Source organism: Bufo gargarizans, chromosome 1, assembly GCF_014858855.1.
Source record: "Bufo gargarizans isolate SCDJY-AF-19 chromosome 1, ASM1485885v1, whole genome shotgun sequence".
In the NCBI taxonomy this organism is placed as follows: Eukaryota; Metazoa; Chordata; class Amphibia; order Anura; family Bufonidae; genus Bufo; species Bufo gargarizans.
This window is the reverse complement of record NC_058080.1, coordinates 213,677,634-213,699,530: the sequence shown is the minus strand read 5'-3', so window position 1 is coordinate 213,699,530 and position 21,897 is coordinate 213,677,634. Positions and strand designations below refer to the sequence as shown.

Sequence of the window (21,897 nt, the reverse complement as noted above, 5' to 3'; positions counted from 1 at the left end):
GTGCGGAGCTCCGGCGCAGCACTGCGAAAGCCGCCAGACTAAAAAGTCCTGCATGTCCGACTTTTTACTCTGGCGGCTTTCGCCGTGCACCGCCGTGCTGCGCAGGATCTCCGCCCCCGTCCCCATTATAGCCAATGGGGACGGAGCGGCAGTCCGGCGGCATGGCGAAAAAGCGGCAGGACGGATCCGACATGGTGAACAGCCTGTCGGATCCGTCCTGCCGCAAGTGTGAAAGTACCCTTAAAGGCCTTTAGTGATTTAAACATCTGCTTTTAGCTCCTGGCATGCAATTGTAATAATGGTGGACATTTACCAATAATGGAGTAATTTGCGCCCAAAAAAAGACTTTGCAAAACAGTGATTTGTTTCACCTCATATATAAAAAGGTGCGCTCCACTTTTGAAATGTGACTTTTTAAAAATGTAAATGTGATTATCCGCATATCTCTCTCAGTTTGCAACATTTTTGTGCCATTTTTGTGACTTTTTTAAACCAAAATTTTCTGCCAGACCACACCTGCGACTTTTGAAGCATATCTGTGACAATTCCAGTGGTAAATTGGGACTTTTGTCTCAGACTCTGCATTTTTGTTATTTTTTTCTGGTGAATGTCAGTTTACTGACAGAACCTTGTTGTTTAGCTCATTTATATTAGATAAAAATAATTGCATCCTGTTTTAATACTTACCGATCACTTGTTCCCACTTGCCCCGCCCACTTTGACATTTATAACTCATTTCTGACGTGATGCATATTTTTGGGTGAAAATTCTGTTTGGCGAAAATCAAAACTCCATTCTGTTTGGCGCATTTTACGCCATAATTCTGGTGTAACATGCTTTGTAAATGTTCCCCAATGTGTTAATGTGACATGTAAACATTTCATGGAAGTGAAAATGTTACTTATTGGTGTTTTCTCCTTCACGATCTTTGCTTCTTTTTTCCATGTATATTTTCGAAAATCCCATTCCAGGATTTATATAACAAGCTGCAATAGGAAGGATGTCAATCAATTAATCAATGATGACCATGAATGATTTTTATTTATGACTAAGATTGAGTAGGAATGATATGAGCAAAATTGCAGAATTGCACTGCAGCTTAGTGGTTTGTTGTAAGATCTAATGATGTGGTCTTACTGCATTTACACCAGTCTTTATTATTTTTTTTAGATTACTCCATCTTATACTGTAACTGGTCAGTTTTACAATGATGTGGGTTACAATGAGCTTAATAATATGAGTATCATGCTTTAGGAAAGAGGTTTGAACCCATCACCACAAGATCATATTGTTTGCAGACTTATGTAGCTCAGGATGAGAGTGAGTTTGTACAATTCTCCTTATGGTGGTTAGAGGCCACCTCTTGCTTTTATTGTACAGCTAATTTACCTAGGAAATAAACAGCTAATAAATGTTTCTTGACAGTCCCTCTATGGTTGCAAACAATGACAGATCAATATCTGCTGCACAGGGTTACAGTTCAGGTGATAAAGATCTGCTCCTAAATCTTATTTTCTTTTCGGCAGAGAGCTCTTATAAGTCTATCAAGCCGAAAAAAGCAAGAATATTATTTCTTCTGTCCTATGCTTTTAAAGTACTGCACTGCTGACCTCTCCAAAGTTATTGAGTCTTTATAAGTACGGGCAGTCTCTTACATGTTTCACTTGGGAACGAAGCTGAACTCCTTGCAGAAAACCAGGCTCAGTGCACAGACAATGTACAACTGTTTGACTTCAATTCAAAAGTGGATAGTTGCACAATACTGAGTTACCGAGTGACACTTATTTATTTCACAAGGTGTATTTGTATTCCAAAAAAAGGTGGTAAATGTACAATAATGATTAAAATAAAATAATGTGAAGAATGGCACTTTCATAGGATAACCACCAAATATATAGAAATACACACTATGCTAAAATAATGTAACACGAGAAATACAATACATATTTATTATTACACAAAGTACATATAAAACCTCTTAAAAAGCTAACGTGTACCCATGCCTGTCCAATATATACAAGAGGAAGATAAATATCACAGTAAAGTATAAAACAATATTGTGGGTACACAACCAAAAATAAATAAACAAACAATAAGGGTGCTAAACAACCATACTAAATATAATATAAAGCAAAAAAGGGAGAAAGTAGCATGGCAATTAGAGATGAACAAATTTCATGTTATGAAATTCGTTCAACCTTCGTTCGGTGGTAAAAGCAGACGGAATGCATGAGGGAATGCATAACGGAATGCCTTTAGAGGCATTCCGTTATTCATTCCGTCATAATAGAAGTCTATGGCTTGCATAACGGATCTGTCCCGTTTCCGTTATGCAGCCCATAGACTTCTATTATGACGGAATAATAACGGAATGGCTCAAAGGCATTCCGTTATGCATTCTGTCATAGAATTGCGTTATGGTCCGTGATAACGGAATCCATAACGCAATTCGCCTTTTACCACCAAATGAAGAGTGAAAGATTTTCAAAATCTGAAATTCGTTCATCTCTAATGGCAATATAAGGGAGCACACCTACCGAGTAATGTACAATAATCCTTAATCGAATGACAAGAAACAAACCATGTACCAAAAACATAAAATCATTTAAAAACATGCTAAACACACAGAAGGGCTGTCATGTAAGGCACCCATCCATACGCCACCCCCCTGAAAATAGCACCACCACTATACAGCAACAGAGAATGAGTAAAGTGCAAGTATCAAACATGTAAAGCACATTAAGCAAATAATAATGATAATACTACAATACAAAACCTCTGTGGCAAAAAATGTGTGCATTGGTGGTACATCATTACATAGCTGAGTGAGTGGAGTTTCACTTTAACACAGATTTTTCTTTTATAGCAATGTATATAAATGTATATAATTTTTGGATAGCTGAACATTTCTTTACCTACAATTATAATTATTTTAAGATGACATTTCTTTATTTTTTTGTGCTCTTTTGATATACAGTTTTCTTTGGTGCAAGCAGTGTATGGGGTAAGCAAAAAGGTGTTCATACTAGGTTGTGCTTATGGTAAAAAGCTTAAAAGAAGATGTTAACTGGCACTGTAATAAACATTAAAACGTTTGTAATGGCCTAATACGTTTTACAGTCATTACACTTATAGGTAATTTAAGCTGTTCTGAAGATATGTAGAGCAATAAAAGATATGTAAAAATAGAATCGAAGTGAGTTTTTCAAAATGAAAAATGCACAGCATGACTGTCCCCTGGTGGCATTACAATTAACTGCAAGATTTTGTCTTTCTAATTTTGTATTGCAGATTAGTATCTTTATGACCCATTTGTCCAACTACGGCAATGACAGACTTGGTTTATATACTTTTATTAATCTTGCCAAATTTGTGCAAACCTGGACTCATTTAAAGTTGCAAACTCTTCCTCCAGTTCAACTGGCTCACAAATACTTCCAGCTCTTCCGTGAGCAGAGGGATCCTGTCTGGCAGGTGAGTGTGCACATTAAATCAAGTATGCTGTGTACTGTCTAAATGCAAATACCTATAAGCCTAGATTTTTCTCCAATTACGCTCTGGTGTGTTTTCTCTGCAAATAGTATCTTATACAAAATGTATTCCAATTTCTCTTAATACAGCTCACATAACAATAAAATGAAGCCTCCTGTTCTTGGGCGAGATAGATGGGGAATACTGACATGTTTCAATGTGAATTTTATTCAGTCAGCTACTGAAATAGTGGAATACAGCAATCTCAGTAGATGTAATAGCACAGCACCTTACACAAAAAAATGCAATAGGAAAACATTATATTTCTATATTAGTCACTAACAATGATATACATATATACAGCTGAAACTCAAAAAATTAGCATATCGTGCAAAAGTCCATTTATTTCAGTAATGCAAATTATAAGGCATTGCATTAATGCAGCTTAAAATTAGAATTTTGTGAAAAGGTTCAATATTCTAGGCTCAAAGTGTCACACTCTAATCAGCTAGTAATTAATCCATACTCCCTGAGCAAAGGGTACCTCAAAATTGTGACTTTGGGGTTTCATATAAGCTGTAAGCCATAATCATCCAAATTATAACAAATAAATGCTTGAAATATCTCACTTTGCATGTCATGAGTCTATCTTATATATTAGTGTCACCTTTTAAGTTGCATTACTGAAATAAATGAACTTTGCAGATATTCTAATTTTTCGAGTTTCACCTGTGTATATATATATATATATATATATATATAGATATATATAGATATAGTACAGACCAAAAGTTTGGACACACCTTCTCATTCAAAGAGTTTTCTTTATTTTCATGACTATGAAAATTGGAGATTCACACTGAAGGCATCAAAACTATGAATTAACACATGTGGAATTATATACATAACAAAAAAGTGTGAAACAACTGAAAATATGTCATATTCTAGGTTCTTCAAAGTAGCCACCTTTTGCATTGCTTACTGCTTTGCACACTCTTGGCATTCTCTTGATGAGCTTCAAGAGGTAGTCACCTGAAATGGTTTTCACTTCACAGGTGTGCCCTGTCAGGTTTAATAAGTGGGATTTCTTGCCTTATAAATGGGGTTAGGACCATCAGTTGCGTTGTGGAGAAGTCAGGTGGATACACAGCTGATAGTCCTACTGAAAAGACTGTTAGAATTTGTATTATGGCAAGAAAAAAGCAGCTAAGTAAAGAAAAACTAGTGGCCATCATTACTTTAAGAAATGAAGGTCAGTCAGTCCAAAAAATTGGGAAAAATTTGAAAGTGTCCCCAAATGCAGTCACAAAAACTCTCAAGCGCTACAAAGAAACTGGCTCACATGCGGACCGCCCCAGGAAAGGAAGACCAAGAGTCACCTCTGCTGCGGAGGATAAGTTCATCCGAGTCACCAGCCTCAGAAATCGCAGGTTAACAGCAGCTCAGATTAGAGACCAGGTCAATGCAACACAGAGTTCTAGCAGCAGACACATCTCTAGAACAACTGTTAAGAGGAGACTGTGTGAATCAGGCCTTCATGGTAGAATATCTGCTAGGAAACCACTGCTAAGGACAGGCAACAAGCAGAAGAGACTTGTTTGGGCTAAAGAACACAAGGAATGGACATTAGACCAGTGGAAATCTGTGCTTTGGTCTGATGAGTCCAAATTTGAGATCTTTGGTTCCAATCACCTCGTCTTTGTGCGGCGCAGAAAAGGTGAATGGATGGACTCTACATGCCTGGTTCCCACAGTGAAGCATGGAGGAGGAGGTGTGATGGTGTGGGGTGCTTTGCTGGTGACACTGTTGGGGATTTATTCAAAATTGAAGGCATACTGAACCAGCATGGCTACCACAGCATCTTGCAGCGGCATGCTATTCCATCTGGTTTGCGTTTAGTTGGACCATCATTTATTTTTCAACAGGACAATGACCCCAAACACACCTCCAGGCTGTGTAAGGGCTATTTGACCATGAAGGAGAGTGATGGAGTGCTGCGCCAGATGACCTAGCCTTCACAGTCACGGGACCTGAACCCAATCAAGATGGTTTGGGGTGAGCTGGACCGCAGAGTGAAGGCAAAAGGGCCAACAAGTGCTAAGCATCTCTGGGAACTCCTTTGAGACTGTTGGAAGACCATTTCAGGTGACTACCTCTTGAAGGTCATCAAGAGAATGCCAAGAGTGTGCAGAGCAGTAATCAAAGCAAAAGGTGGCTACTTTGAAGAACCTAGAATATGACATATTTTCAGTTGTTTCACACTTTTTTGTTATGTATATAATTCCACATGTGTTAATTCATAGTTTTGATGCCTTCAGTGTGAATCTACAATTTTCATAGTCATGAAAATAAAGAAAACTCTTTGAATGAGAAGGTGTGTCCAAACTTGTGGTCTGTACTGTATATATATATATATATATATATATATATATTTTAATTATTATTATTAATGATGATCGAATCAAAGTTGACGAAGTGAAGTTCGATCCGAATTTCAGGAAAAATTTGATTTGCACCGAATCCAAATTTCCTCACGCTTTGTGGTAACTAATCAAATTTTTTCCTAAAATGGCTGCTGCAAATGATAGGACGTGGAGCAAAGAACTCTGGGAACTAGGGATCACTCACAATGCCATGCATGCAGACAGCCAGCCCCTGTGATGTCACAGCCCTATAAATAGCCTCAGTCATCTTGGATTCAGCCATTTTCCAGTGTATTTAGTGCAGGGAGAGATGTCAGCAGACGCTAGTGAAAGTGCTAGGAAAGACTTTCTGTTACGGTCGCGTACACACACACACAGGGGGGAGGGAAGTGACCACTGCGCTCTACCCTCACCCCTGGCCCTGCCTACTTGCCTCGCAAGTCCTAATGACAGAGGACAGCTGGACGGCAGTCCCTAACTTGCAATAAGGGCAGGGAGGACAGACCAGACAGACAACAGAACGTGAATGGACCGAGTAAAATACCAGGAGAACAACGAAGTACAAATGGAGCAAGCAGAGAATAGTCAGAAGAAGCTGGGGTCAGAAATACCAGGAGAGTAGAAAAGTAACAAAGGAGTCAGCAGAGGATCGTCAGGAGGAAGCCGGGGTCAGAATACCAGGAGCGCAGCAAAAGTACACAAGGATCGTCTTATATCAGCAGGAGGTAAGTACGCCAGGTCAGACACAATTGCAGGTGGAACCTAAATAACAGGCAACCTGTGGCCAGCCTGTTAATTACCGACTAGCAGGGGCCACGTCACATGACTAACCCTGCTGCATACAGCTGAGCACCGAGTGCCCAGCTCGGTGCTCAGACTTATTCTGGTTGCTGGGGGAACCGAGGATGCCAGCCACGCTGAGGAGACATGCGCGGCCGGGTCTATCACCTAGGAGACGAGGACGCTCCTGCACAGAGGCGGGGCACCGACGGCTCTGTGGAGAGTGAGCGCATTGTTGGCGTGACACTTTCTAGCTTTGAAAAAATTTAACACCAGATCGATTATTCCGGATGATTCTGAAAAGACGGACCCGGTATTTCAATGAATAAGTCTAACGAATCTGGATCCAGAAAAAAAATATATCCATTTGCATATGGATTTCCGGATCCGGCAGGCAGTTCCGGCAATGGAACTGCCTGCCAGATTCTAATAACGCTAGTGTGAAAGTACCCTCAGAAGTGTATAGAAAGGATAGGGAGGAATTATTCCACAGTATTGAAGCAGAACAGAGTTCAATAGGGGAGTTTACAGCCTGGGTAATAGAAACAATCCTATTACACCTTGCTGCACTAGGGATCCAAATTGCCATTATAATGCTGCTTTTAGGTTTGCAACAGATGATACCTCTGTAATTCAAGCAAACCGTATTGGGGTGCAAATGCTGTATGATACAGCCATTAACAGTGTATTACTAGAAATGTTTTCTACATTTATTAGCCCTTTGTGCGGTGCAGTTATATGTTCTAAAGCCTTTTTTTGGTGTGTGTATAAGTGGGGAAAAAAGGGCTTATTTGCCGTTCAGCGGTGCAGTTATATGCTCTAAAGCCTTTTTTGTCGTGTATTAGTGGCAAAAAAGTATTATTTGCCGATCAGCGGTGCAGTTTTATGCTCTAAAGCCTTTTTTGGTGTGAATTAGAGTCAAAGAAAAAATATTATTTGCCGTTGTGTGGTGAAGTGACAAAATTAGAGCCTTTTTTGGGGTGTATTAATTTCCTTTTTATTTACTTATTTGTTCTGGCAGTATGGTGGACACTGAACCTTTCAGAGAACCAATGTGTTGTGCCGAGTGGAGGTGGAGAGTCCCAAGCCGTCATTTCTTTGCCAAAAAGGCAGTACCAGCCCTGCACAAATATATAGAACAGAAGGTGGGCCAGTCCTTTAACCTGTCGGTGTCTGCCAAAGTGCATGGCAACATTGACGATGCTGCCGTGTGGAGCTGTAACTATGGTCAAGGACAATATATGTCCTTTACAGCCCACTGGGTGAATGTGGTTCCTGCCCAGCCAAATCAGCAACTTAGCCAGGTGACGCCACTTCCTCCTTCAGGTTCTCACGCCATTGGTCCTGCGACAATGTCCGCCTCTGCCTCCTCATCCTCCACAGTGTCCTCAGCCTTCACTGCAGGGACAATTCACAATGCTCCTCCAGCATACCACATGGGCAGGGCATGGCGGTGTTCCGCTGTTCTACACCTCGTTTGCCTGGGTGAACGGAGTCACACAAGGGAGCAACTGCTCTGTGTCAATCAAGAAATCGAATCCTGGCTTTCTCTACGACAACTGAAAATCTGAACCATGGTGATCGATAACGGGAAGAACATGGTGTCGGCGCTGCATCAAGGATGGCTGAGCCATGCACCCTGTGTTATTTGTCAGTTGCTAGGACTACAGGATGAACAACGTCATTCCACTGCTTCATATCCTGGAACAGGTGCTGATACATCTGGCTGGTCAGGGGACTGGAGACGTGGTGCCTACATCTCACGGTGACATGAGTCCTGTGGGGGCTGAACTGGAGGAGGAGGAGGACATTGGAGCACAAACAATGATTAGCAAAATGGGTGGTTTTTCTACACAAGTGACAGGAGAGGAGGAGCAGGAGCAGACTGATTAGCAAGAGGGAGATGAGGAAGATGAGGCAGATGACCCAGGCACACAAAGGCAATATGCAGTGGAGATGGAGGCAGGGAGTCCCTCCGAGTCACTTACACAAATGTCTCGCTGCATGATCTGGCTTGCAATGAGGTTTCAAATGTGAAAGAAGCTTTTCACACACTTGGAAAGGATATACGGGAGGTTGCATCAACTGTTTCATTCTCTGCAGTTTTGCCTGTGCATAACCTTCAGCATGACAGGAAGATGCCCATTAAGGTATTCAATGTATGGCTTAGTGAATGATGTCTGAACCAAGGGTTTGGCTTTGTGTCTCATGTTAGCTCTTGTTGGAATGGAAAAGAACTGTACAAGAAAGATGGTTTGCATCTTTCTCTCAAGGGAACAAATATCCTCGGTGAACAGTTACAAGTATTTGCTAAGGAGCATTTAAACTAGGAAAGGGGGGCAAAAGAGTGATAATCCAGCAGTCCGACTGCCCCCCAGAACAATGCCAGAAGAGGCCAGTAGCACAAAGGTTAAGAAATGACAAGCTCAGAGTCTTGTCTACAAATGCTCGCAGCCTAGGGAATAAGATCAATGAACTTGAGGCTATAATGGCATCTGAGAATGTAGTGTCTGTTACTGAGAAATGGTTCAAGGGGAGTAATGACTGGGATATAACAATACCAGGGTTCTCTCTATACAGGAAAGACAGAGAAGGCAAGAAGGGGGAGGGGTGGCCCTGTATGTGAAAGATAGCATAAAATCTAATTTGATACAAGTTAGCGAGAACAATTTAGAGTCAGTTTGGGTTACCTTGCAGCTTGATAATCATAAGGTAACTCGTGTAGGTGTGATATATAGACCGCCTAGCCAAGTCAAAGAATTAGATGATCTACTAGTTGAGGAAATAGCTAAAATGACATTGAAGGGGGAAGTTATCATTATGGGAGACTTCAATCTTCCTGATGTAAACTGGAAAACCAAAATAGCTAGTTCTGCCAGGAGTACAGATATTTTAAATTCCCTACTGGGATTATCTCTACAGCAAGTAGTTGAGGAGCCAACCTGGAAGGAGGCCATTTTAGATTTTGTATTCACAAATGGGAATTTGGTATATGATATTACTGTAGGGGAAAGCTTGGGATCTAGTGATCACCAGTCAGTATGGTTTACTATAAGTACAGTGACTGACTCACACCACACAAAAACAAAAGTTTTAGATTTTAGAAAAACTGACTTTTCTAAAATTGGATTAGTGGTATACGAGTCCCTATCAGATTGGAACAGTTTTATTGGAGTCCAGGAGAAATGGGACTACTTAAAAGTGGCACTATTGAAGGCAACAGAAAATTGCATTAGGCTTGTCAGTGAAAGCAAAAAAAGGAAGAGACCATTGTGGTACTCAGCAGAAGTGGCCAAAATCATTAAAAACTAAAAGATAGCATTTAGGAATTATAAAAAAAGAAAAAAAAAACGAGGATGACAGACAAATTTATAAGATTAGGCAGAGAGAAGCCAAACAAGTTATAAGAGCTTCTAAAGCAAAGGCAGAACAGAAATTAGCTCAGTCAGGGGAAAAAGGCCATAAGACATTCTTCAGATACATAAATGAAAAAAAGGAAACTAAAACAAGGAATTACCAAATTAAAAATAAAAGGAAGGCATATGGAAGAAGATAAAGAACTAGCTGACTGCCTCAATGAATACTTCTGTTCAGTTTTTACCAAGGAAAATGAAGGAAAAGGACCTCAGTTAGGAAAGAAGACTAATGAATCTTTTGATGCATGTGTCTTTACAGAGGAAGAGGTTCTAAGTCAGCTGTTTAAAATTAATGCAAATAAGTCACAGGGGCCTGATGGGATACACCCAAAGCTATTAAAAGAGCTCAGCGGTGAAGTAGCAAAACCATTAACAAATTTATTTAACCAATCACTGGCAACAGGAGTCGTCCCAGAAGATTGGAAATGAGCAAATGTTGTGCCCATTCACAAGAAAGGTAGTAGGGAGGAATCGGGCAACTATAGGCCAGTAAGCCTAACATCAATAGTGGGGAAATTAATGGAAACCATACTAAGGCCTCATGCACACGACCGTTGTGTGCATCCTTGTCCGTTGTTCCGTGATTTTCTGCGGACCTATTGACTTTCAATAGATCAGTTGAAAACTCAGAAAATGCACCATTGTTCATCCGCGTCCGTGATCCGTGTTTCCTGTCCGTCAAAAAAATATGACCTGTCCTATTTTTTTGACGGACAACGGTTCACGGACCCATTCAAGTCAATGGGTCCGTAAAAAAACACGGATGTACACAAGATTGTCATCCGCGTCAGTGATCCGTGTCCGTAGGCTACTTTCATACAGACGGATCCGAAGATCCGTCTGCATAAAAGATTTTTCAGAGCATATCCGACAGTATATTCTAACACAGAGGCGTTCCCATAGTGATGGGGACGCTTCAAGTTAGAATATACTACAAACTGTGTACATGACTGCCCCCTGCTGCCTGGTAGGATCCGATCTCTTACAGGGGGATGTGATCCGCACAATTAACCCCTCAAGAGATCAGGGGTTGCCAGGCAGCAGTGGTCAGACCCCCCTCTCTCCCCAGTTTTAAATTCATTGGTGGCCAGTGCGGCCCCCCTCCCTCCCTCTACTGTATTAATTTTATTGGTGGCCAGTGCGGTCCCCTCCTCCCTCTACTGTATTAATTGCATTGGTGGCCAGTGTGGCTCCCCCCCAGCCCCCCCTCCCTCCCTCTACTGTATTAATTAATTGTGCGGCCCCCTCCCTCCCCCTACTGTATTAATTTCATTGGTGGCCAGTGCAGCCCCCCCCCCGGCCCCCCTACCTCCCTCTACTGTATTAATTTCATTGGTGGCCAGTGTGGCACCCCTCCGGCCCCCCTCCCTCCCTCTACTGTATTAATTTCATTGGTGGCCAGTGCGGCCTTAGCAATATTAGAAGCATTATACTTACCTGCTGCGCTGTCTGTGACCGGCCAGGCGCTCCTTCTACAGGTAAGTGACAGATCTGTGTTTTAAGCAATGCACCGCACAGACCTGTCACTTACCAGTAGGAGGAGCACCTGGCTGGTCACAGACAGCGCAGCAGGTAAGTATAATGCTTCTAATATTGTTAAGTAACCATGGCAGCCAGGACTGCAGTAGCGTCCTGGTTACCATGGTTACCATCGGAGCCCCAGCGATTAAACTGGGTCTCTGATCGGAACTCTCTGCTGCCACCAATGATGGGGGGGGGGGAGGCCGCACTGGCCACCAATTAAATTAATACAGTAGAGGGAGGGAGGGGAGGCCCAGGGGGGTCCGCACTGGCCACCAATGAAATTAATACAGTAGAGGGAGGGGGGGCGGGGGGGCCGCACTGGCCACCAATGAAATTAATACAGTATAGGGAGGGAGAGGCCGCACTGGCCACCAATGAAATTAATACAGTAGAGGGAGGGAAGGGGGGCCGGGGGGCCGCACTGGCCACCAATGAAATGAATACAGTAGAGGGAGGGAGGGGGGCCGGGGGGGCCGCACTGGCCACCAATGAAATTAATACAGTAGAGGGAGGGAGGGGGGCCCCACTGGCCACCAATGAATTTAAAACTGGGGAGGGAGGGGGGTCTGCACCCTTCTGCCTGGCAGCCCCTGATCTCTTACAGGGGGCTATGATACGCTCAATTAACCCCTCAGGTGCTACATCTGAGGGGTTAATTGTGCGGATCACAGCCCCCTGTAAGAGATCGGATGCTGCCAGGCAGCAGGGGGCAGTCATGTACACAGTTCTTAGTATATTCTAACTTGAAGCGTCCCCATCACCATGGGAACGCTTCTGTGTTAGAAAATACTGTCAGATCTGAGTTTTCACGATGTAACTCAAATCCGATGGTATATTCTAACATAGAGGCGTTCCTATGGTGATGGGGACGATTCAAGTTAAAATATACCATCGGATTGGAGAAAACTCCGGTAGGGACTCCTGACTTTACATTGAAAATCAATGGGGGATGGATCCGTTTGCAATTGCACCATATTGTGTCAACGTCAAACGGATCCGTCTCCATTGACTTGCATTGTAAGTCAGGATGGATCCGTTTGGCTCCGCACGGCCAGGCGGACACCAAAATGACTTTTTTATTTACTTTGCTTCATGTTTGGTGATCACGGAAGACACACAGAAGAAAAAACGGACACGGATCATGGAACATCAGAACCCCATTTTGCGGACCGTGAAAAAATACTGTTGTGTGCATGAGGCCTTAAGGAGAGGATTGTGGAACATCTAAAATCCCATGGATTGAAAGATGAAAAACAGCTGATGAAGGGATAGACTCCCGAAACGCGATTAAGAAGCTGAGGATTACCGGAATATTCACTACTCGCAACAGAGTAGGAGAAACACTGTTAACGCGCTTGAAAGAAAGTTCGCCATCACGTGACCGCTTACGTCACTCTCCAGACGCACGAACCACGCCCCCGGCGTCCTTGGCAACACGAGGCACGCCACCGACTCCTGAGAATCGGACTGGATCGCAACAGCCTCCTAGGAACAGTAGACTACCATCAGAGGACCCAAGAGAACAAGTGTCGGGAAGGGTAAGTGATCTCTGTAGCCAGAGACAGTGCGGGACGCCGCACCTAAGGCACAGAGCACCCCTTTCCTCCACAGCTCAATATATAGAAAATAACTACTAACAGCCATAAATTGTCACATTTGCAAACTACATTTTGAAAAGGCGCACCATTGATCCTCTGCTGAGCGGCAATTTGTTATCTACACTATATCCCATAAACGGAGCTACAATTGCACAAAGGGGCAATATTGGACAAAAATCCTCTTTATAGCGATTATGAAAGACTATTCCATACATCCTCTACTTGATTTTATCTTCTGATTAGTGGCAACTATATGCAAACTGTTTATGAAAGATTTTATGAATATTTTTTTCTAGGTATTTTTATCTGTTTTTGAAAGACTCTATGAATATTCTTTTTCCAAGGATTTTTATCTAGATATTTTTACCGTTCATCTAGGCATTCTATATATTTTATATTTTTTATCCACCAATTTTCCTAGAACATTTTTTCCAGGACATCCATCACCTCTCACCCAGTGGTGATCATTTATCACTCCAGAATTTCTTCATTTTTACATTTATAAAAAGGGACTACTTTTATACACTTTTTACATCTATCTACCAGACCTCACAAACACTAGAATATAAATAAATCATTACCTTGTACCCAAATAAGAGTGTGCCTGCTTATCCTTTATCCTTTTGTAATCTTATGCCTCTGACTGGGTGAGTCAGATCAAGCAGCTTTGCACCTCTACCATTTACCTGAGCAGTAGAGCCGTCTATTCCACTTCTTTACTCAGATGAAAAACAGCATGGGTTTACTTCAGGTCATGATCATGTCAAACTAATCTTATTGATTTTTTTGATTGGGTGACTAAAATAATAGATGGAGGAGGTGCAGTAGACATAGCTTATCTAGACTTTAGTAAGGCTTTTGATACTGTCCCACATAGAAGGCTTATCAATAAATTGCAGTCTTTGGGCTTGGACTCCCATATTGTTGAATGGATAAGGCAGTAGCTGAGGGACATGCAACAGAGGGTTGTAGTCAATGGAGTATACTCAGACCAAGGTCTTGTTAGCAGTGGGGTTCCTCAGGGATCTGTTCTGGGACCCATATTGTTTAATATCTTTATCAGCGAAATTGCAGAAGGCCTCGATGGTAAGGTGTGTCTTTTTGCTGATGACACAAGATTTGTAACAGGGTTGATGTTCCTGGAGGGATACACCAAATGGAAAAGGATTTAGGAAAACTAAAGGAATGGTCAAAAATCTGGCAACTAAAATTTAATGTTGATAAGTGCAAGATAATGCACCTGGGACGTAAAAACCCAAGAGCAGAATATAAAATCAGTGATACAGTCCTAACCTCAGTATCTGAGGAAAGGGATTTAGGGATCACTATTTCAGAAGACTTAAAGGTAGGCAGACAGTGTCATAGAGCAGCAGGAAATGCTAGCAGAACGCTTGGGTGTATAGGGAGAGGAATTACCAGTAGAAAGAGGTGGGTGCTCATGCCGCTCTACAGAGAACTAGTGAGACCTCATTTGGAGTATTGTGCTCGGTACTGGAGACCATATCTCGAGAAGGATATTGATACTTTGGAGAGAGTTCAGAGAAGAGCTACTAAACTGGTACATGGATTGCAGGATAGAACTTACCAGGAAAGATTAAAGGACCTTAACATGTATAGCTTGGAAGAAAGACGAGACAGAGGGGATATGATAGAAACATTTAAATACATAAAGGGAATCAACAAGGTAAAAGAGGAGAGAATATTTAAAAGAATAAAAACTGATGCAAGAGGACACAGTTTTAAATTAGAGGGGCAAAGGTTTAAAAGTAATATCAGGAAGTATTACTTTACTGAGAGAGTAGTGGATGCATGGAATAGCCTTCCTGCAGAAGTGGTAGCTGCAAATACAGTGAAGGAGTTTAAGCATGCATGGGATAAGTATAAGGCCATCCTTCATATAAGATAAAGCCAGGGACTATCCATAGTATTCAGTATATTGGCAGACTAGATGGGCCAAATGGTTCTTATCTGCCGACACATTCTATGTTTCTATGTTCACTAGTGATGTCGCGAACATAACATTTTCCGTTCGCGAACGGCAAACACGAATTTCTGCAAATATTCGCGAATGTGCGAACCGGGCGAACTGCAATAGACTTCAATAGGAAGGCGAATTTGAAAACCCACAGGTACTCTTTGTGGCCACAATAGTGATGGAAAAGTTGTTTCAAGGGGACTAACACCTGGACTGTGGCATGCCGGAGGGGGATCCATGGAAAATTACGTAGTTGACGCAGAGTGAGGTAAGTTGAAATCGCAATGCGATTTATAGAACTTGAATTAATCGCATTGCGATTTCAACTTTCTCAAATCCGACAGTACATTCTAGCATGGAGCCGTTCCCATGGTGATGGGGACGCTCCATGAGCACGCAAGTCGGCAGAAGTTCTAAGTTGAAATCGCAATGCGATTTATAGAACTTGAATTAATCGCATTGCGATTTCAACTTAGAGCTTCTGCCGACTTCCGTGCTCAAGGAGCGTCCCCATCACCATGGGAACGGCTCCATGCTAGAATGTACTGTCGGATTTGAGAGAGTTGTAATCGCAATGCGATTAATGCAGGTTATATTAATCGCATTGTGATTGCAACTTAGAGCTGCTGGGTTCCTAATGGTTGTATTTCTAGTATATAACGAAGATTGAGAATATAGTGCTATATTCGTTATATTCGTCAATTCTAGCAATACAACCATTAGGAACTTAGCTCTAAGTTGAATTTGCAATGCGATTAATATAACCTGCATTATTCACATTGCGATTACAACTTAGATTTGAGTTCCTAATGGTTGTATTGCTAGAATTGACAACGAATATAGCACTATATTCTCAATCTTCATTATATTCTATCAATATAACCATTAGTAACCCAGCTCTAAGTTGTAATCGCAATGCAATTAATATAACCTGTATTAATCGCATTGCAATTACAACTTTGTGACACTGCAGCTTCAGAATTAATCTAAGATGGATGCTGTCCTTGCTTTTTAATAGGCGGTGGGAGGGTCTGGGAGGGAGGGCATGCTGATTGGCTGGAATGTGTCTGCTGACTGTGAGGTACAGGGTCAAAGTTTGCTCAATGATGACGTATAGGAGGCGTATGTTCGCCCGCCGCGGCGAACGCGAACAAGCTATGTTCGCCGGGAACTATTCACCGGCGAATAGTTCGGGACATCACTAATGTTCACTTGCTTAGGTAGTGACGGACAAATTGTCACTATTCGGCAGAAGGATGACTTTCTCTCACTACCGGTCCAACATGGGGGCATTTTTTACACCTGCTGAGAGGGAGGACAAACTGAACTACTATAGAGACATCCTATGTAGTCAGTTGGCCGCTGCCTATCTGTGTCATCGTCCATCCTCTCGCAGGTCTGTTCGGGGGGGCTTTGGATCAGCCAGAATTTCCACCCACCAATGCCTGATGCATCAGATTAGATCATCTATGCTGCCTCACCCACACCTTGTGAAAAAAGACCAGCTTCTTATGGCTACCTTCCTCAGCTACTATTCCGATGCTTCCACCCACCTGATTTAACACATCTGATGCCAAGTGCACCCACCACCATCAGCGGGTACTGTTATCGCCACCCACCTCCCCACCCTATTACCGGGTTATTCTGTGGTCTCCTGATGCTGCTGCCACCTTACCACTCAGATCTCCTCATGCTGCTGCTGCCACCTCCACACTATGCTACCTTGCCACTCTGTGGTCTCCTAATGCTGCTGCCAACTAAAAAATCTGTCTCTGTGACACTATGTGGCCTCCTCATGCTGCTACTATCTCCACACTCTTTCATTGTGCCACTCTGTGGCCTCCTCATGCTGCTGCCACCTCCACACTATGTCACCTTGTCACTCTGTGGCCCCCTTATGTCGCTGCTAAATCAACACTATGTCATTGCCCATATATAAGTAACATGATTGTGTAGTGCTGGTTGTTACAGACAGGGGATAACAAATATGTATTAAGATTTTTTCCATGTGAAAGCTTAATTTAATTTTTCAATAAAAAAAATAGCATTTTTTAATTTGGAGATTTTTCTTTCTTTTAACCATTTACTAGTCCCACAAGGGGGACTTTAAGAATGCCCTCTCATTCTGCGGATTTAGTTGCAGAATTTTCCACAAAAATCAGTTCCTTTCACCTGAATGAGGCTTGTAAAAATCCATGTGCTTGCCATCCAACTCAAGCTAATTGAATTGATTTTTAGTCTGGAAATTTCTGGAAAAAATTACACAGCGCGTGAAGGAACCCTAACAGGTGATCTTTTGAATGCTTATGCAATACAGAGTATTACACAGTCAGTGCCATACTGACAGGCACTAGAGAGGTGCAACCTGCTGGGAATACACTGCAGGAAAGCCTGGGGTTTTCATTAGGCCCCAGGTTTCCATGTGAATATATTGGCACCCCACAATGTCATTCATGGGATGATGATGGAAGATGGTTGCTATTGCCATTACTGCTATTGATGGCAGCATCCAAAGGGTTAAACAGCTTGGATTGACACTTTGACAATCTGAGTCATTAGAGCAGGAGTCTGGCTCACATGTGAGAGCTGAGCCCCTGCTGCATTGGAGACCCATGCAGTGCTTAGACTAGGCAGCCATACACAGGTGGCGGCCTAGCCGAAGGCCCCTTATCAGCTACTGTAAAAAGGTGTATGGTGGTCAATAATGGGTTAAAGAATTATAGATCTCAATAAAATATTCAATTGCAATAATATACAGTTCTTTACTGTACATAGATCAGGCATGGCCATCCTGTGGCACTCCAGCTGTTGTAAAACTACAACTCCCACCATGCCCTGCTGTACTGTGATAGCTGTAGGCAGTCTGAGCATGCTGGAAGTTGTAGTTTTGCAACAGCTGGAGAGCCTCAGGTTGGCCTTCCCTGCCATCGATAATATATTTCATGCCAGCAACTAACCAAACATACCATAGTAGCCTTGCAAAGGTATTTTTCGTGTTTGTGAATGCACAAACAAGAAAAGTATAGATGTAACATCATTAGTTTTTACCATTTAAACCAATTTAAAAAAAATCTGATTCAATTAAAATTTTAGTCACCCAGTGACTGAATGTACCAAGTTTGAAGACCCTGCCATTAAAAGTGTAAGAATGGCAGCAATTTAAATATTCCTATTGAATAGCAATAGGTAATATTTGATTGGCTGTTTTAAGCTCCACCCAGTTTTCCAAATTTTTACCCCAGTCACCCAGTCATGGTCTGTGCCAAGTTGGGGGGCCTCTGGCTTTAAAACTTTGAGAATGGCAGTCTTGGAAAGTTTTACATTGAAGTCAATAGGTGAAATCTGATTGGCTGTTTTAGGCCCCACCCACTTTTTGTAAATTTTGACCGAAGTCACCCAGTGAGTAATTGTGCTAAGTTTGGGACACTTGGCATTAAAACTGTGATAATAGCAGCAGTTTATATTTTTTCCTTAAGGTCAATGGCTGAAATCTGATTAGCTGTTGTTGCCCCACCCTTTTTTTTTCCTAATTATGAACCACAGTCACCTAGGGACTAACACTTTAAAGTTTGGGAAGTATGACATTTAACGTGTAAAAATGGCAGTAGTTTTATTTTTTTCGATTGAAAGTCAATAACTGAAATTTGATTGGTTGTTCGTGGCTCCACCCACTTTTTCTAACCTTGAGGTGGAAACACCCAATGACCACATTTTTTATATTTGAGGTCCATGATATCAATAATGTGAGAATGGCAGCATTTTAAATTTTTCCCATTTAAATCAATCAAAGAAATCTGATTGGTTGTTTTTGGTCCTGCCCACTTTTCAGAATTTTAATCCCAGTCCTCCAATGACCAACTGTGCCAATTTCGGGGACCCTGCCAATAACAGTCTAAGAGCAGCGGCAGTTTTGTATTTTCCAATTTAAAATATGGCTGAAATTTGATTGGCCGTTGTAGACCCTGCCCACTTTATTATAAATTTTAACCCCAGTCACCCAGTGACCCACAGTGCCAATTTTCCCTGTCAAAGTCAATGGTGAAAAAGGGGTCTTTGGTGGTCTGCTGCAAAGGATCGCTTATTAAAACACAAGCAATTTACTTCGCTATTAGTGTTGAGCGCGAATATTCGAAAAGCTAATTTCTATCAGCAGTTCGAGAATTTGCAAATATTTAGAATATAGTGCTATATATTCGTAATGAAGAAAATTATATTTTTTTTTGCATTTTTTTTTTAACACAGTACACATCAGGTGATCATCCCTCCCTTCTTCTAGCTTGTGAGCCAATGAGAAGGCTTTGTCACAGCTTAGCAACATCCCTAGCAACCAATAGAAAAGTTGCCTACCCTTTACTATACAAGTTGCACGTATTTCGAAAAAATATGTGCATCATTAATTGCCAAAAATGCGCAAGCGCAAATATATTGGAGTGCTCTATCTGCATATAAATCTTTTCTAATGTTTTGCTGTGCCAACCATTTTCTCCAGTCTCAGGAAACGTATACCAGATTGAAAAATTTAGCATAAGTGACCCATGCCGATATTTTGCGCGCATTACGCGAATAATACATTGCTGATTTTCGCAATCAAGAATATAATCTAGAATACTCGAATTTGCAAATATGCGACAAATATTTTACTAAATATTCGCGAAATATCTCAAATTCGAATATTGCCCCTGCCGCTCATCACTATTCGCTATAGGTCGAAGAAGTCTGGAAAGTTTGGCATATGCACCCCCAAAACTGTAGGAGGAGTAGCGTATAGAAAAAGGGGGGGTGGAAAATAATGATCGATCACATGGCTGTATTTGGCAGAATACCGCATGTACTCAAGCGCAATGCTCGAATCTCCGCCCCGCTCATTTCTTGGCTGCTACGCAGCCAATAAACGTGCAGATAAGTAATGCCCTCACTGTAATGCCAGTAGCCATGTTGGCTGCTGGCATTACAGTGATTGGCTGGCCAGAACGCGTCATCGGGTGCTATACAGCACCCGATGACGCATGTTCGGCTCATTCTTAGTCAGGGAGAGCAGTGCTGAGGAAGGGACAGACATTGTAGGAAGTGATTTAAGAATTATTTTACCACCACAACTTTTCAGAGACCCAAAAGCCTTTTAAGGACTATTGTGTGTGGCAGCAATCTATATTTTTAGCGCAACCTGCGCTAAATTTCTAAAGGTTTACAGACCCAAAAGTCCTTCTAAGGACTATTGTGTGTGGCAGCATCCTGCACTAAATAGCGTACAATAGATAGGCCGCTGCAGTGTAAAGTGTGTGCATACAAAAAATATCTGTGACATCTAGTGTGCTTTTTACGTAGATGGTGTCTGCTGCGGAAAGTGACATTACCTGCACCACATCTCCTGTGTAAATTGTGCGCATCCAAAAAATATCTGTGACATACAGTGTACTTTGTCAATAGACAGTGTCTGCTTCTGACACTAACAGTGACATTAACTAGGGCCACATCTGCAGTGTAATTTGGCGTAGACGCTGCGGACAGTGACATTACCACCATTGTTACCTCTCCTATATAACGTTTCCTTATCCCAAATACCTGTGACATTTCCTGTAATTTTTCATTAGCCGCTGGTGATAGCATTGACAACACCTGTGTGACGTTTCCACATCCCAAATACCTTTTAAAATTTGTTTCACATACACTTGCAAATCCTACGCTACTGTACGTGTGACATACTTTCAATTATATATAACATTTAATATGAAGAAGGCGAGCAGTAAGGGATGGGGCAGTAGCCGTGATGCTGATGGTGCACGCAGAGGACGTGGCCCTGGGTGTGGTGAAACTGTGCCTGCTGCCAGAGCACAAGAAAAACAATCATCCATAATACCTAGCTTTATGGGCCAGTTTGCAGGGTGGCCAAGGACACCACTCTTGAAGTCAGACCAGTGCGACCAGGTGGTCAGTTGGATTGCAGCAGATAATGCTTCCAGTAGCCAAGTCTGCTCAACCCAATCCTCACCCTGATTTCCTACCTCCCGCCGTGAAGAGTCTGGGCAAACAAGTGTTCCCACACTCGTATATTGTGAGGAGCTTGTTTCAGCGCCATTCCTTGATTTGGCCCTCTTGTTAAGCACAATTGAAGAGGGACAGATCTTGTAACCTGATTCCAAAACTCTTGAGCATCCACAATCACAAGAAGATGACGGTGGGGAACGGCAATTGGTGTTTAATGAGGTGGATGATGATTAGACACAGTTGCCAATGAGTCAACTGCAATTACTGTCTCAAGAGGTTGATGAAGAGGACGAGACACAGTTATCAATCACTGAGGTAGTAGTTAGGTCAACAAGTCAGGAGGATGAGCAGAGTGAGGAAGTGGAAGAGGAGGTGGTGGACGATAAAGTCACTGACCCAACCTGGGAAGGAGAAAAGCCGAGAGAGGACAGCAGTAAAGAGGGGGAGGGATCTGCTACACCGCAACAGGCTGGAAGAGGAAGTGGGTGGCAAAAGGGAGAAGGTGGGCCAGACCAAACAGGCCCGCAACTGTTCCACGGAGCAACCCCTTGCGGAAATATCCCTTGCCAAGGGGTAGGTGTTCCTCAGTATAGCGCTTTTATGAGGAAAGTGCGGACGACAAAAGAATAGTAGTTTGCAACCTGTGCTGTACCAAAATGAGTCGGGGCATGAAAACTAGCAACCTCACCACCACCAGCATGATATCCGCCACATGGCATCCAAAC

The 21,897-nt window shown here is 42.3% G+C and overlaps 1 protein-coding gene across 1 annotated transcript in view; it reads left to right on the top strand.

The window, feature by feature from the left end:
• LOC122945932 (bifunctional heparan sulfate N-deacetylase/N-sulfotransferase 3-like) overlaps positions 1-21,897 on the top strand; it is a 550,006-nt gene that overhangs the window by 388,877 nt on the left and 139,232 nt on the right. The window contains exon 6 of the mRNA XM_044305192.1: positions 3,292-3,474. Coding sequence (XP_044161127.1) covers positions 3,292-3,474 — 183 coding nt within the window. The remainder of the gene's footprint in view (positions 1-3,291; positions 3,475-21,897) is intronic.